The 15,292-nt window shown below is 49.3% G+C and overlaps 1 protein-coding gene across 2 annotated transcripts in view; it reads right to left on the bottom strand.

The window, feature by feature from the left end:
- Positions 1-1,457: 1,457 nt before the first annotated feature.
- Positions 1,458-15,292, bottom strand: part of ELAVL3 (ELAV like neuron-specific RNA binding protein 3) — an 18,408-nt gene continuing 4,573 nt past the window's right edge. The window contains exons 2-7 of one of the 2 annotated variants that reach the window (XM_006875139.1): positions 9,789-10,005; positions 8,814-8,917; positions 5,543-5,696; positions 5,175-5,400; positions 3,990-4,028; positions 1,458-2,409 (exon numbers count right to left, since the gene is read on the bottom strand). In XM_006875139.1, the coding sequence (XP_006875201.1) occupies positions 2,079-2,409; positions 3,990-4,028; positions 5,175-5,400; positions 5,543-5,696; positions 8,814-8,917; positions 9,789-10,005 (1,071 nt within the window). In that variant the 3' untranslated portion in view covers positions 1,458-2,078. Of the gene's footprint in view, positions 2,431-3,989; positions 4,029-5,174; positions 5,401-5,542; positions 5,697-8,813; positions 8,918-9,788; positions 10,006-15,292 lie in introns of those variants that run through there. The other variant, XM_006875140.1, reaches the window with a different exon arrangement.

Raw genomic sequence — 15,292 nt, forward strand, 5'->3', positions numbered from 1 at the left:
ACTTGCAAACTGGATGTAGTAACAGAAATATACACAAATGTCCTTACAACAGGGATAATAAATAGTTAACATAGCAATAAGTTAAAACTACAAGAAGCTAAATTCGGCAAAAAAGTACAAGAAAGTTAACTGGTGCCATTTTCTTTTTTTTTTTTTTTTTTTTTTTTAATCTCTTCTGTGTATTTTTTCTTTTTTTTTGTCACTTTTTCTCTTCTGTTTGTGTTTTTTAGTCTCTTTTTTGATTTTTTTTGTTTTTCTTTTTGTTCCTTGCAGCAGAAGCTCCACAGACGTTTAATACAAACACCAGGAGGGGTAGGGGTGGGGGAGAGAGAGCTGGACAGTCAGATGGGGCCACGGCCGAACACCAAACGCTGGGACACAGGGTGAGGGTAGGGGGAGGGGAAGGCAACGAAGCTAACGTCGGGGTATGCAATTCTCAGTTCTGACTGGGCCCCACTGAGGACTCCCGGGTGTGTGTAGGTCCGGGAGGACTCCGGCCGGCCTCTGGCTTCTGTCGGAAATCTTTTAAAAGAATGAAAACTAGGGGAATGTAAAACTCAGAAGCCTTAGCTGGGGCCAATCTCGGGATGGGGGTTGCATCCAATGCCCTCACCAATCTTTAAAGATGGAAAACCCAACAAACCAAAAACAGGTGACAAGTGGGCTGGGGGGAGTGCGGGGCAAGGGCCCCTGGGCCCGTCCACCCTGGGACTGGCGGGCATGGTGGGTGCTTGCTGAGGGGGAGGCTCAGGGTCGGGCCATGGCCTCGCCCAGGGAGGCTCAGCCCCAGGGACAGAGGGTCCTTTGGCCTCAAGTGTTAGGGGGTCCGGGGGGGACTGCTCCCAGCCCATCCTGACGCCAAAGTGGAACGAGGTATTGTGTGTCTGAATGCGTGGACGCTGGGTGTGCACGCCTGTGTTCAAGGGCGGCAGGGAGACCGTTGATGATTCAGGAGAGAATTCTGCAGAGAACCTGGGGCAGGGGCGGTGACCAAGGCTGGCCAGCCCAGCAGGAGAAAGTAGAGGGGCAGGGTAGATAGAGGAACCTCTCGTCTGGGCCTGATGCTGTGGGCATGTCTGTGTGTGCCTAGGTGTTGTGTCTGTGTGTTCACATGCACCCGTCTCCACGTTCACGTCCATCTGTGTCCACATGTGTCCATGTGCACACCCTCCTCCTCCACTTCTCTCTGATGTTCAAGGCCCCGTGTCTGGGTGGGTGGGGGGCAGTGATTACTAAATGTGTCTGGGGAATGTCTGTTTTTCGGTGCTGCTGTGTATCCCTAGGGGTGTGAGTGTGGTCCCTGCGTGCTTTGCGTGGCTGTAGTCTAGTGTGTGGCCCGGTGGACCCGTTCCCTAAGCCCTGCTCCCTGCCCCCTGCCCCAGTTGGTAAACATAACCTGCCAAAATATTTTCTGGTTTTTTGTGTGGTTTTTTTTTTGTGGTTTTTTGTTTTTTGTTTTTTTTGTCTTTTTTTTTTTTTTCAAGTTCAAGAATCCCCAGTAAAAATTCTCCACGAGGTCTTTTACCCTTTTTACAAAAATAGAGTTTTCTTCCCCTCCCACCCACCCCCTTTTTTTTTGACATTTTGTTTCTGCTCCCAGCCCCTACCTTTCTCCCTACCCTCACGGGGAGGCTCTGGCCAACAATGACCACACCTCCTCACGTTTCTCTTGGTTGGGGATTTTTAAACCTGTTCCCCCTCTCCAGGCCCTCCGAGATGTTGGGGACCTGGTTAAGGGTTCCTAAGGGGAAACCCTAGTACCTCCCAAGTCCCCCATGGAGGGTGTTTGAGGGTGGGGTAGGAGCACATCTCTGCTTTCTTTTTAGCCGAAAAAAGAAACAAAAACCTTCGCCATGAACAAAACTAAGACGAGAGAGTGAACAGCCCAGCCTGGGGTAGGGGCAGGAGATAGGGACCCCCATTCCCTGCAGACCCTCCCGGCCCTGCATGCTCACCCTGTGGCTTCTGCAGGGACGTAGGGCTCACGTCATCCGTGGTCTGCCTGCGCTGTCTCTCTCTCTCTCTCTCTCTCTCTCTGCTGCCCGGGGAGGGGTGGGGAGGGCGGCGGCGGCTGTGGCTCAGGCCTTGTGCTGTTTACTCGTCTTGAAGGAGACCTGCAGCACTCGTTCGCCCAGGCGGTAGCCGTTGAGGCTGGCGATGGCCATGGCCGCCTCGTCGTAGTTGGTCATGGTGACAAAGCCAAAGCCCTTGCACTTGTTTGTGGTGAAATCTCGGATAACCTTGACGTTGGTGACTGCTCCAAAGGGCCCGAACAGCTGCCACAGCACACTCTCATCCGCCTCCGGTGACAGATTATACACGAAGATGCACCAGCCAGCACCTGCCGCGCCGCCGGACAGACCCACGCCTGCGAGGCCGCTCATGCCGTCGATGGCGATGGGCGAGAACCTGGCGATGAGCGACAGGGGACTACTTTGGGGGTCACGCGGGTTCTGCCCTGACCCCCAGCATGTCCCCGACCAAATTGTGACCCTGCGACCCTCCATGCATGTCATGGCTTTGGGATTGTGTGGCCTTTGCATTGTCCTGGCCCTACCGTGGCTCTGTGATTCTTGCCTCCCTATTCCTGACTTCATTATCTCCATCGTCTCCTGGCCTGACCTCCAACCTTCGTTGGACCCTTGTCCCAGCCCACGATCCTGACCTGAGCCCGGATCTACACCTTGACCCCGTGACCTACCAGGGTTGCTATCCCCTCCCAGGGCCTTCACCCGGTCCCCCTTCTCTGTGTATCTCCTGCCCTTGCCCAAGTGGATCTCGCCTTGACCCTGCCCTTACCAACCCTGTTCCCATTGCCCCACTGGCCACCTTGACTGACAGCCCCCTCCCTAGGTGGTTGAAACTCCATCCTAGAAGAGCGGGGGAGATGGACAAGAGCAAAGTAACTCCCACCTGCTATTCAGATCACCTCTCAGGGTAAGCCCTGAAAATGAGAACCACCTCATTCCTCTGCCCATCACTGGCCTTGTCCCACTCAAAGCCGAGAGCCAGTACACTTGGCTCCTTCCATCTCCAAGTACAGCACTAGGCAGACACACAGTAGGCACTCAGGTCTTTGTTGAGTGAATGAATTAATGAAAGGACCACGTTGAATTTCTGGCCACATTCCTTGCAGGCTCCCAGCCCCACAGGACAAAACCACTTCCAGCTGGTGGGAACCATTGGACCTTGACCACCCAGAGCTAACTGCTTATTCCTTCCTCCCAACCTTTGCATGGACTGTTTCCATGGTCAGGAGCTCTTTGCCTGGTCTACCCCTGGTCCCCAGGCCTCACATGGCTCGGGGTCTCCACCGACCTTTACAGCCCCATTACTTTTTCTCTGGCCTTCCCCACTAGTCAGGAATCATTAATAATAACAACAACATTAGCAATAGTGGCGGCTTTTATTGAGTGCCCACTATGTGCCCAGCACTGAGCTGAGGCAAGCAGTGTTCACGTCAGTCATTGAACGTGCACGGGGACTGGGCCATGCGGGAGCCCCAGCCCCACACCAAGTGCTGGCACACAGCACGCACTCAACAGCTCAATAAACAGGGTTGGTCATAAGGTCAGGGGCACAGACAATGAGGACAGGGACCTCGGTCCACCCCTGACCCCTGGGGGAGGGGTCATTCTGTGACTCTCAGCTAAGACGGCCAACAGTGGGGGGAGGAACTTAGAGATGGACTAGGAGACCCTGAGGGTGGCACCCTTGCCTGAACTAGGGTGAAAAAGAGAATGGGGAGGTTCAAGTCCCTGCCCCTGTCTTGGGAACTCTTCCAGCGCCCAGGTCTGCTACGTCTGTTGCTCCCACAATGGGTCTGCAACCACAGTTTTCCAGGGCCGAGACAGAGACCAAGTCACAAAGAGAAGAGCCAAATCTCACAACAAGCTGTTCTCAAGCTACACTAGGTGATCCTGAGGTTGGGGGTGTACCAGTGCACTGCCCGAGGAGGGACTTGGGGCAGGGGGCGGGGGCACTGTTACCTCTTGACTCCGTAGGCCATGTTGAGCAGATTGTCCAGCCTGTAGAGGCAGAAGGAGTGGTCAGGGGAGGCCCGGGTCCCACCTCGAGGCGGTGACGCTGGCAGCCTGCCTTCCCCACCCCCACTCACAGGCCTGCTGTAGCGCCCTGCCCCCGCCCGCCCGCCCGCAGCTCCCGGCTGGACACCGCCTGGCACGACCCGCTCTTGGCACTGCCTCTTGCCCTGCGCTGCCTCGGCCCCTCATCCTCCCCCCTCCGCCTGCGGGCTCATCCTATCTGAATCCAAGGGCCAACCTCTCTGGGTGGATAATTTAATTCCCAACAAAGACGACAGTAATGCCACAGCCAACTCTCTCAGAGCACTTGACAGGGGGCTAAGAAGTGAAGCTCCATGTGGCTGCCAAGACTGCCCCTATTCTGAGTGCTGAGAGCCTGACCCAGGATTCTGGGTTCAAGTCTTTACTGTGTCTGGGACTCTCCATTCCTCGGGGTTCTCGCCTGTATGTGGGGAGGGGACAGAGGGGCAGGGGAGAAGAAAAGCTGTGTTTTCCTTAGGCTTTTGTGCAGAGCACACAGTGAGTCAGTTCTGCCAATTGGCAACCCCAGGTGTTACAGAGCAGATTTATTCCAGAAGGCTTCCTTGGCCCACTGGGTTGAGCTTGAACCTCCAACCTTCAGGTTCATAGCTAAGTGGCAACTGTTTGTATCACCGCAGGACGTTTCGTTGTTAAGTGCCCTCGAGCTGGTTCTGACTCGTAGTGACCACACAGAAAATACTCATGAGGTGATTGGTACAAATGAGGAATCTAAGATATCAGTTAGTCATGCACCAGCGAGAAGGGCAGCCAAGTCTAGATCCTAATCGGGAAACTCCAAAACCCTTATAGAGTCCCAGTGTGGCGCTGTGGGTTAATGCGTTGGACTGCAAGGTTGGTTTGAACCACAAGATCAGTGGTTCAAGCTCCTCGGAAATTTTATACATTTGAAATTTGACTCAATGGCCCTTAACAACAACACCCTAAATGGGCCAGCACACCTTGAGCAGCTGCTAGATTCTCAGCATCCACCCACTTCCCCTTTGCTGCCCTCAGCAGCTCTAGCATGTGAGCATGTCCTGCACCCATCCACCCTGCAGGAATAGTGGTTCAGAAGGGCAGCTGCTTCAGGGGACCTCGGGGGTGGCTCACCGGAAGCGCTGCGTCTGGTGGTGCAAGGGGCCTGCGTAGCGCCGGGCGGACGACTGGTAGAGGTGAGTGAGCAGGGCCTGCCCCGTCTTCTGACTCGGGTTGTTGGCAAACTTGACCGTGATGGGCTCGGCTGCGCCCAGTGGCTTCTGCCCATTCAGTCCTTTGATGGCCTCCTCAGCCTCAATCCTCTTGTCAAAGCGGATGAAGCCCACACCCCGAGACACACCTGCCAGCAGTGAGGTGGCCATGAGGACACTGCCCTCTCCCGTGTAACTCCCTCACCCACTTATTGCCCGGGCCTCTCAGGTGTCTCCCTTTGGGTCCTGACTCTGCCCTTCAGCCCTTGAGGTCCCTCCTGGCAGGCTAACCTGTGACCTGATCCACCAGGATACGTGAGGTGATTATTCGGCCATACTGGGAGAAGAGCTGCTCCATCTCCTTCTGGCTCATGGTCTTGGGGAGCCCACTGACATACAGGTTGGCGTCCCGGATGGACGCGGAGCTGGGTCTGGCATAGGACACCTGGGAGGGGTGTAGTGGACAGGGGTGAGGGGAATGCCCATTCCACAGATGGGGAGAATGAGGCCACATCCAAAGCACTGTGGAGACAACAGAGATGCCTCATTCATCCACATATCAAACTCCTCCTACTTCCTGAGTGACCACCAGGGCATGACAACATGTCCTGCATGCACCAAGTATATGCTCAGCCCACACTCTCTGGCTCCAAAGTCCACACACAGCCATGTTATAACTCCTGTGGAAAGTGGGCCAGACCCGTGGGCCCCTCTGTCTTCTGACTTATCCATGGCCCCTGGGGGACACACAGACCGACTCAAACCTTGAACCACCAATTTCTTGCCGACAAATCCCAGCTGTCGGTCCTCAAAGAGTGGGCCTTGTCCCCGAGCTGTACACTCAAGTGACTCCTGCCTCTCCCTGCCCCACATGGGGTCTCTTGGGCACCACACGCTCGCTTGGTATGACTCAGTCAGGGCCTTGAAGCTTTGGTCTTCCACAACACAAATCCAGTTGCCTCTAGAATCTGGCACTTCTCCCCACGCCCATGACCTTGAAGTTGGTCCGACCATCTTCTGTCTGGACCTGTGAGCAGTTGCCTCCATCCTGGTCCCCAGAGGCCAGAGTGAGCACCTGAATCAGGGAAACTTCCCACTGCTCACAACCCTCCACCTCACTCAAAGCAAGAGCCCAACTTTCCCTGTGGGCCTCCTCCAGACCCTGCGCCACCTGTCTGTCACCTCTACGCCCTCTTCTTGCCCCTCTCCCCGCTGGCTCACTCAGCTCCAGACAAACACCTCAGGGCCTTTGCACTGACGGTTTCCTCTGCCTGGGATTCTCTTCCTCCATTTCCCACTTCATCTTGGGATTGAATCACCCCCTGGTCTCTCCTGTCTAAATGTGTACCCCCTTCCCTTCCTCTCTCTCCATGCATTGCTCTCCGTTGTGAATCGATTCCTGTCATTTATAAGGGCCCAGTCCAACAATGGAGCTGGACCCTTATAAATAGTTCTCTGCAGCTGTTTAGAAAATGGTGGACATGTAGAGTTGTCTTCCGGAAACAGTGGTGAGTATTGTGAACTGAGAGAAAGAAAAGTCCATTTATAAAGCCACGTGTATATGTGACCCCCATCTCATTATGTGTTTATAAATGTCCTGAAAAAAAAAAAAAAAAAGGTTGGCGGGACCTGCTCCTAAATGCCAACAGGGTGACCCATAGCCGGGGGGTGGGATAAGCACCTCCCTCCTTTTTCTGCAAGTATCTATGTTCTGTCTTGTTGTTATTGTTTAATTAACCTCTGGGCTGACAGAGCTCATTGTCAAGAGTTGGGCTTTTGTTCAGGGTGGTGAGTTGTGAGGGTATATGACTCTATTAGAAATAACTAGTTAAAAAAGGAACCAGGCGGGCTGGGTGTGGATGGAGCTGAGGGTTCTCATGGGTGGGGGGCTATGACTGGTGTGTACCTGGGGTCCTTTGGAAAAAAATCACAAATACAAGAGCTGCTACTATTTTTGGAATTAAAAAATTATGGCCATGAATATGATGGGGTTCTCTTTCCTGGACTGAGCTGTGAGGGAGGGGTCAGATTTGGGGTAAGTGTCTGGGGCCTGGGAGCAGCTGAGGCACAAAGGTGGTCACAGGACAGTTTCCTCAGCAGTGGGCTGTTCTGGAGGTGAGTCCTACACTTAAGTGTGGCCACCCGGCCCCAAGCCACACAGGCAGAATTCCTCCTGTGAGGCCTGACACACGGTGAGGCAACTGGAATCTGCTAGACCCCCAGTTGAGACCAACCATACAGCACAGTCATGCAGCCAGAAACCAACACTCAAGGCCACAGTGCACATCACAGCCGGGAGCCACGGAGACATGGAGCACCAGGAGGTAACACAAGGCCATGCCACATCACAGTGACATCTGGGGTCTTACATAATGACAGGAAGAGCTGCAGAACAGTACACCTGCCCCGCCACCACACAGGTGCACATTCCACCCCAATAGTTAGACACACCCACACAACTTTTCCCATGCCACGCAGACACCTCACTATTGCCAGACATACCACATAGCCCTGCCATGTCCCAGCATGAGTTACACGGTGTCACAGAGAGTCTGTCAAATCAACACCATGCTCCACGAATACAGCCACCATGTCACAGCTGAAGTCACAGTGTCACAAAACAGTCTCAGAGCCCAAGTGACACCCAGTCTTACAATACCCACCCTGCAGTGCACACACACACACACACACACACACACACACACACACAACTATGACCACCTCCTGGGTCTAGTTGGTCATACAGGGGGCTCATCGGGTCACAGTATCATTCCACCTCCATGTCAGGGTGAGGAACAGATTCCTAGACCTCTTCTTGTTCCCATGGTGAACTGGGGCCAGATGGGTGCTCTGCCCCTCCCCCAGCTTCCCCTGGGGTCCAGAAGCAGATTTGCCGGTGGAGCCCACATCCCCCCAGGCAAACCTAGAGAGGGGGGGTTTCCATGGTGACCCCCCCCCAGGGAACTTGGGCCTGCAGGGTCCCAGCTGCAGTTACTGTAAGGGGAGGGTGTGTTGCACAAAGGTGGGCCCTCCCCACCAACACTACCCTACCAGACCCTAATTAGACTCCAGATGGCAGATGGGCCCCACCCCCTCCATTTCCATGACAAAGACAGGGAGGAGGCTACACACTGGACCCTGGTCACTCCTTCTGTTGCTGCCTACTCCCTCTAGGACCAGTAGACTAGGAGGCTACAGAGAACAGGGAGGAAGGGCTGTTACTCTCCTGGCTGACAGGTGAGGATACAGGTTCAGAGAGGTTAACCCACTGGCCGGCCCCAGGAGGAAGACAAGCAGTGGGAAGGATGCTGGTGGTGATGTACTGTGGAGTCGGTTCTGACTTTATAGTGACCCTGTTCAGGGTTTCCGAGGCTGGAAATCATTACTGGAATAGAAAGCCTCTTCTTTCTCCCGCGGAACAGCTGGGAGTTTCGAATTGCTGACCTTGAGGCTCGCAGCCCGATATGTAACCACTTGGCTACCAGAGCTAAGGCTTGGGGTAGAAATACAGGAAGAGGGGTGGTAGATGGGGCTGGGTGTCCAGGGGCATGACAGCACTAACCTTGATGGTCTTGGTCTGCAATTTGAGGCCGTTGAGGGTGTTGATGGCTTTGTCAGCATCATTGGGGTCAGAATAGTTCACAAACCCATAGCCGAGGCTCTGCCCTGTAGGTAGGACCAGGACAATTTCCCATTCAGATCCCAAACTGGGCAGTGTCCTCCCAAACCCATTTATGAAAGGCTGACTTTCTTCAAGGTTATGAGAACCAAGAGCCCACCCTTACCTGCTCCTTCACAGTTTTATCTTCTCCCTGAAATTTTAGACCCGTCCCAGACTCCTACCTGCCCCCATAGCCTAGGGCCCTCATGACCTAAGGTTATTTCTGTCTCTTTATCACACCTCAGGTCCCCAAAAGTCCCACTTGTCCCCATCAATTTCCCCACCTAGAATAACACCTGTCTGCCTCTCTTATCTCGGATCCCCAGAGTCCTATCTACCCCCATCACACCTATACTCTGGGGGCTTTTGTTGTTGTTGTTAAGTGCCATTGAGTGGATTCCAGCCCATAATGACCCTGTATAGTGTTTCCAAGGAGCAGCTGGTGAGTTTGAACCACAGATCTTGCAGTTCAAACCACAGACTTTGCAGTGTGACGCATTAGCCCACAGCGCCACACCAGGACTCCCTTTGGGCTATGGAGGGACATTTTATTGTATTTTAGGTGAAAGTTTATGAATCAATTTTCCATTCAGTAATTTATGTACGAACTGTTCTGTGGCACTGATTGCTGACGTCAGCAAAGCATCAGCACTCTTCCCTTTTCCAGCCTGCCTTTCCCGTATATCTCCAAGTTCCCTGCCCCACCCACCTTGCCTTCTCATCTTTGCTTTTGGGCAAATGCTGACTGTTTGGTCTGGTCTTATTGATTGCCTTAAGGAGCACATTCCACACAGGTGTCATTGTTTAGTTTACCAGCCTCAGGTCTGTCCCTCACTCCTGCCCCACCCCACCCCACCCACCCACCAGTAGCCACACCTGTGATCTTGTCTCGCACCAACTTGCAGGACTCGATGTCGCCAATGCTGCCAAAGAGACTCTTGAACTCATCCTGGGTCATGTTCTGGGGCAGGTAGTTGACAATGAGGTTGGTCTTGCTGTCATCAGTGGCTCCGTTTGTACCAAGGAGTGGCCCGTTGGGCAGGGCCGGGCCTGCCGGGCCCCCCGCCACCTGAGACTCCATGGCCCCGAGTATCTGCTGGAGACAACAGGCCGCACCCGCTCACCTGGGCCCAGTTCCCATCTCAGGGCCACCAGAAATGAGGAGGGCCTTAATAGCGATCAACTAACCCTGTTTGTCATGGGCTTGAACACTGTGAGAGGACAGTGTATTTTTTTGGCATCCGTTGCATGTTAAGCATCTTTTCAGGGAAGAAACCCAACCCAACCCTGATGACCTACCTCCTAAAGTTAGTTAATGAAAGCCCTATGAATCATAACAGGATCTTGCCCAACATAGTGTTGGGGGACTCGGTTGTGGCATTGTAGGATCAGCACTGGATTTCAAACCACAAGGTCGACAGTTCAAACCCACCAGCTGCTCCTTGTAAATCCTATACAGGGCCACTATGAGTTGGAACCAACTTAATGGCACTTAACAGCAACAGTGCTGGGAGATGAGCCCCAGGGTTGGATGACACTCAAAATACACAGCAGACGCAACAATGGACCCTACTGGAGCACATCATGATTATGAAGGTAGTAGTTTCCTTCTGTTGTACATGGGGTAGCCATGAGTCAGATCCAACTTGATGGCAATGAACAACACCCATGTTGAGGACTGGAAAAAGCACCTTACATGTGATTATTGTGAAAAGTTTCTTACATAAATACCATAATATGCAAACGGATGACTAGAACCTTTCTTCCTCTTCAGTGTTGTGGAGTCGGTTCCCACACAAAGCAATCTTATATAGGATTTCCAAGGAGCGTCGGGTGAGTTTGAATGGCCAACTTTGTGATTCAAATCTACCTTGAAATTAAATGCTTATCCTATAGCGCCACACCAGGACTCCAAAACCTATCTTACAGAATAATAAAATGAATACTTGTGTCTTCAGCGTAAGAAATATAGATTAAAAACAATTTTTTTTTTTTTAAATGGAGTTCTTCTGAGTTTCTGTTTACAGTGATGGAAAAATCATGTTGATTAAGGGTAGTTTTGGCAAAGCTAGTTAATGCTATCAATAAATTGTTGTTAGTTGTTAAATATCACTGAGTTCAGTTCCGATTCATAGTCATCCCATGTAGGGTTTCTGCGTCGGGACTGTTGGATTTGAATCACCGACCTTGCGGTGATGGACAAGTTCAAATCAACACTGCAGTTGAGGCCTCATCCTATAGAACCACTCCAGGAATCCATCAATAAACTGTCTACCTGTAAAATGTTGCATAGGCGTGTGATAGATGTATTTACAACAATGAAAGGAAAGAAGGAAGCTACAGAGACTGCTCATGTATGCCCAATTATCTATTCGGATTTGGTTCCTTAATTTTACAATTTAGGGTTATGGTTTCATGGACTTCCTAGTCAGTTGGCCTAATAGTGTTTAATGGTGCCTGGGGTCTTAAGGCTTGCCAAAAGCCATCTAAGGAACAACAATTGATCTATATTTGCCTGGAGGAATGGAAGAAGGAGTCAAGAATAGGAGGAAGAAATGAATTATGTAGCTAATTGTCTCCAGGAACAACGCCCTCCTTTGCCTCTAGACCAGAAGAACTGGATGGCGTCCGGCTACCATCACTGAACATTTTGATTAAAGATTTTATAGAAGAATCCTCATCAAAAGGGCAGACAAGGCAGAACACAATTTCAAATTCTCATGGATTCCGGACTCTTAACCTTAGAAGCTGGATGAGTCCCTGAATTATTGTCCTAAAATAATCTTTAAACCTTAAACCAAAAATATTCCCTGGAGTCTTCTTCTTTAAACCATAGTTCAACTTAATAGAGAATGTCTGTCTTGAGCAGGATGGTGTTTTAACATCTATCTTGTTGTTGTTATTAAGTGGCATCGAGTTGGTTCCGACCCATAGCGACCCTGACCATCTATCTAAATGGGATTAAATGGACTACCAGAATGAGGAACTCTACACAAGAACCTTAGGAGCAGTGAGTTTATGTGAACTGGGGAGGAACAAATCAGAAAAGGAGAGTAAGAATGGGTGCCCAGCTCAAAGAATGTAATCATTGTCACTGAATTGAACAAGGGGGCTTCAGTTTGTGGGAAAATTCTATTTGCCTTTTTTTTTTTTAATGTTTTATTGTGAATTATGTGATAGTTTACATGGGAGAACATTAGCTTTACATTCATCCTATCATATATCGTTTCATTGCCATGGTTACAATTCCCTCCACGCATCATCAACCAACCAAGGGGTATATACTACAAGCCTGCCCCCTGGTCATCAGCACACAGCCCCTCTCCCTCTCTGTGTCTAAAGTCCCCAGCTGCTCCATCTCTCCACATCATCATCTCTGCCTCCATCTCTGGCATCACTGCTTCTCTGGGTAAAGTCCTGCACTCTGCTCTTCTCCCTTGATGGTCCCAGGGACCTCCGCTTCTAGAGTGCAAAGTCAACCAATCCCCTCCCTCCTTTTGCTACAAAATGTCCACCTTTACATTTCCAGCCCTCATAGTAAGTCCTGATAACAATTATTCACTATTGTATCACAAGAGACCTATCCCCATCTCCTTTCATCATTCCTCCCCCAGACAGATTGGATACTACTCAGTGGAGAGTCTACCTTCCTCCACGCCCTCTGGATCTAGGCTCCCTCTTGAAAGCTTGTAAGCCAGTCACTTCTTGCCTTTGTAGCCCCACCATTTTGGATAGCCAATGTCCAAGTTGCCCATCTCTGTCTACTCTGTGTATGGAGGGGGTGGGAATGATCCTCGCTGTAAGATTTGTTCCCTCTTTTGAGCTACTGCATCCATAGGTGTAGGTCAAGTTTCTATTTGCTTTTAATCCCATTTTTTCTACAAGCTTTTTGAAGGCCCCCCGCATACATATAGAAACTATTGAATTGACGCATGTTCTACTATGTATATTTCTCAAAAAAAAAAAAAAAAAAAATGAAAGAAACTATTTTAAAAGAAATAAAACATTTTCAGTAGCTTAGAAGCCCCTGCAATTCCCTACCTGGTGATATACTTCTCTCCTCCCATTAAAGGTAATTCCTGTCCAAATATTTTATATGTCTTTCAATTCAAGCACAGATTTCCACTAGGTGTTAATTCCCACAACTTTTCCATTGACTTATAGTGGTTGTTCTATGGATAATACGGAGTCCTGGTATGGTGCTGTGGGCAAATGCACTGGACTGGTTTGATCTGCAAGGTCGGTGGTTCAAGCTCATCAGCGGTTCCTTGTAATACCCTATATAGTGTTGCTACGGGTTGGAATTGACTCAACAGTACTTAACAACAATGGATAATATAATGACACCTGCAAATAATGACAGTTTATTTCTTCATCTCCATCTACACCTGTTACTTATTTTTCTTGTCTTATTAGAGTGGCTACAATGTGATAGTAGCTTCCTTACTCCTGACGTTAAAAGAAACGTTTTAAACAATTCACAGTTTAACATGAACTTCGCTACAGTTTTTTTGGGTTTTTTTTTGGTAGGTTACAAACATTTTATTCTTACTATTCTAATAAGATTATTTTCTAAAGGAATGGATGCTGATTTTATTGAATGATTCTATAGCTATTGAAATTCTGTTTTTGCTTTAATAGGCTGGTGCTATGAATTACATGTATTTTATAACATCAAACTAACCTTGCATTTCTAGGATAAACCAAACCTAGTCATGTCATTTTGTTTTTGAATTGATTTGCTGAGTGTTTTTGTTTAGAACTTTTTACATCTATGTTCAGAGAGCATACTGTTTTTTATTTAATTCTCACAAACTCCAAAATGTTATTTTAAGTTTTCTTGTGAAGTTATTGTCTTTTAAACATTGATTACATTAACAGTGATTATGTTCTTTGAGTTATGCAAACATTCTACTTCATGGCCTATCCTGTCCCTGGGCTGTGCTTTGTCCTGAGGGTGCGGTGAGTCCTGTATTTGGCTCTGGTCTCCCTAAGACCAGAATTCCTCACACACCACAAAGAGGCCTGGCACTTTGGGATTTGTTTCACTTTGCTGTAAATTCAAAAGAACTGCCAATGGCTATCTGAGAGGCCAAGCTGAGAAGAATTTGAAAGCCACATCTGGGCTTAGCAGGACACTGTGGAATCCATGACATTAACCTGCACGTGTCCTCCTAGAGCAGAGTAGGCAAAGAGGTTGTTCTCATCTGAAAACTCAAATCAAATGATGAGGTGTGTATAAAGAAGTGTTTGGAAGTTATATTCAGTTTCAGCAGGAAAGACCACTGTGATTGATTAGCAATGTCTGTCATGGCCATAGAATTTAAGCATAGATTTGTTGTTAAGTGCCGTTGAGTTGATTCCGATCCATAGAGACCCTGTATAGGGTTTCCAAGGAGCAGCTGGTGAGCTTGAACTGCTGACCTTGCAGTTCAAACAGCTTTGCAGTCTGGAGCATTAACCCACAGCGCCACACCAGGACTCCATTAAGCATAGCTAGCTGGTACTTTTTTACTTCAGCCAGCCCTGTCTCTATGCCAAGTACTATGCCAAACCTTTTTTTTTTTTTTTTTCTTTATCCCTTTACATGCAGTTTTCCTTTTCTTATTCACAACACTAATAAGAAGAGAAGTTTGGGTTTTTTTTTTTTTTAAACTTTCATTTGAAAAATAAGGAAATTGAGGTTTGAAGATTTTTTTTTTTTAATTGCCAAAGATCATGCTGCATATAAAAAGAATAGGATTTGTACATGAATTTTTCTGACCTGTAGCCTGTATTTAAGGAGCTGTGATGGTACAGTGGTAAAGCACTGGGATGCTAACTGAAAGGTCAGTGGTACAAACTCACCTGTCACTCCATGGTAGAAAAATTAGTCTGTCTGCTCCCCTAAAGATTTATAGTGTCAGAAGCTCTAGAGAGCAGCTCTTCTCTGTCTAGAAGGGAGGGTCACTGTAAGTGGGAACTAAATCAATTTTTGGTTACTGCCAATCAACACTAGCTCCACTTCCACCATTTCCCAGCTGTGTGTCCTCAGATATGCCATTTACTGCTTCTGGGCCTCTGCTCTACTTAGTTACAGACTCCAAATTACTGGCGCAGTGGCCTGGGGAAGAATCTGAAGCCATTCATGGATGCAGCTAGAGAAGTGTTCTGAAATCAGTTAGCAATGTCTGCCATGGACACTGTCATAGGAAATAAAAATTGGCCTATCATGTCATAATACTGCATAATGGAGCTTTGGGAGCGTAGTGGCTATGAGTTGGGCTGGTAACATCAAGGACAGCAGTTCAAAGCTATCAGCAGTTCCACAGGAGAAAGATGAGGCTTTTTGCTCCCATAGAGATTTGTTATTGTTAAGTTCTGTCGAGTCGGTTCCGACC

Source organism: Chrysochloris asiatica, unplaced genomic scaffold, assembly GCF_000296735.1.
Source record: "Chrysochloris asiatica unplaced genomic scaffold, ChrAsi1.0 scaffold00312, whole genome shotgun sequence".
Taxonomy (NCBI): domain Eukaryota; kingdom Metazoa; phylum Chordata; class Mammalia; order Afrosoricida; family Chrysochloridae; genus Chrysochloris; species Chrysochloris asiatica.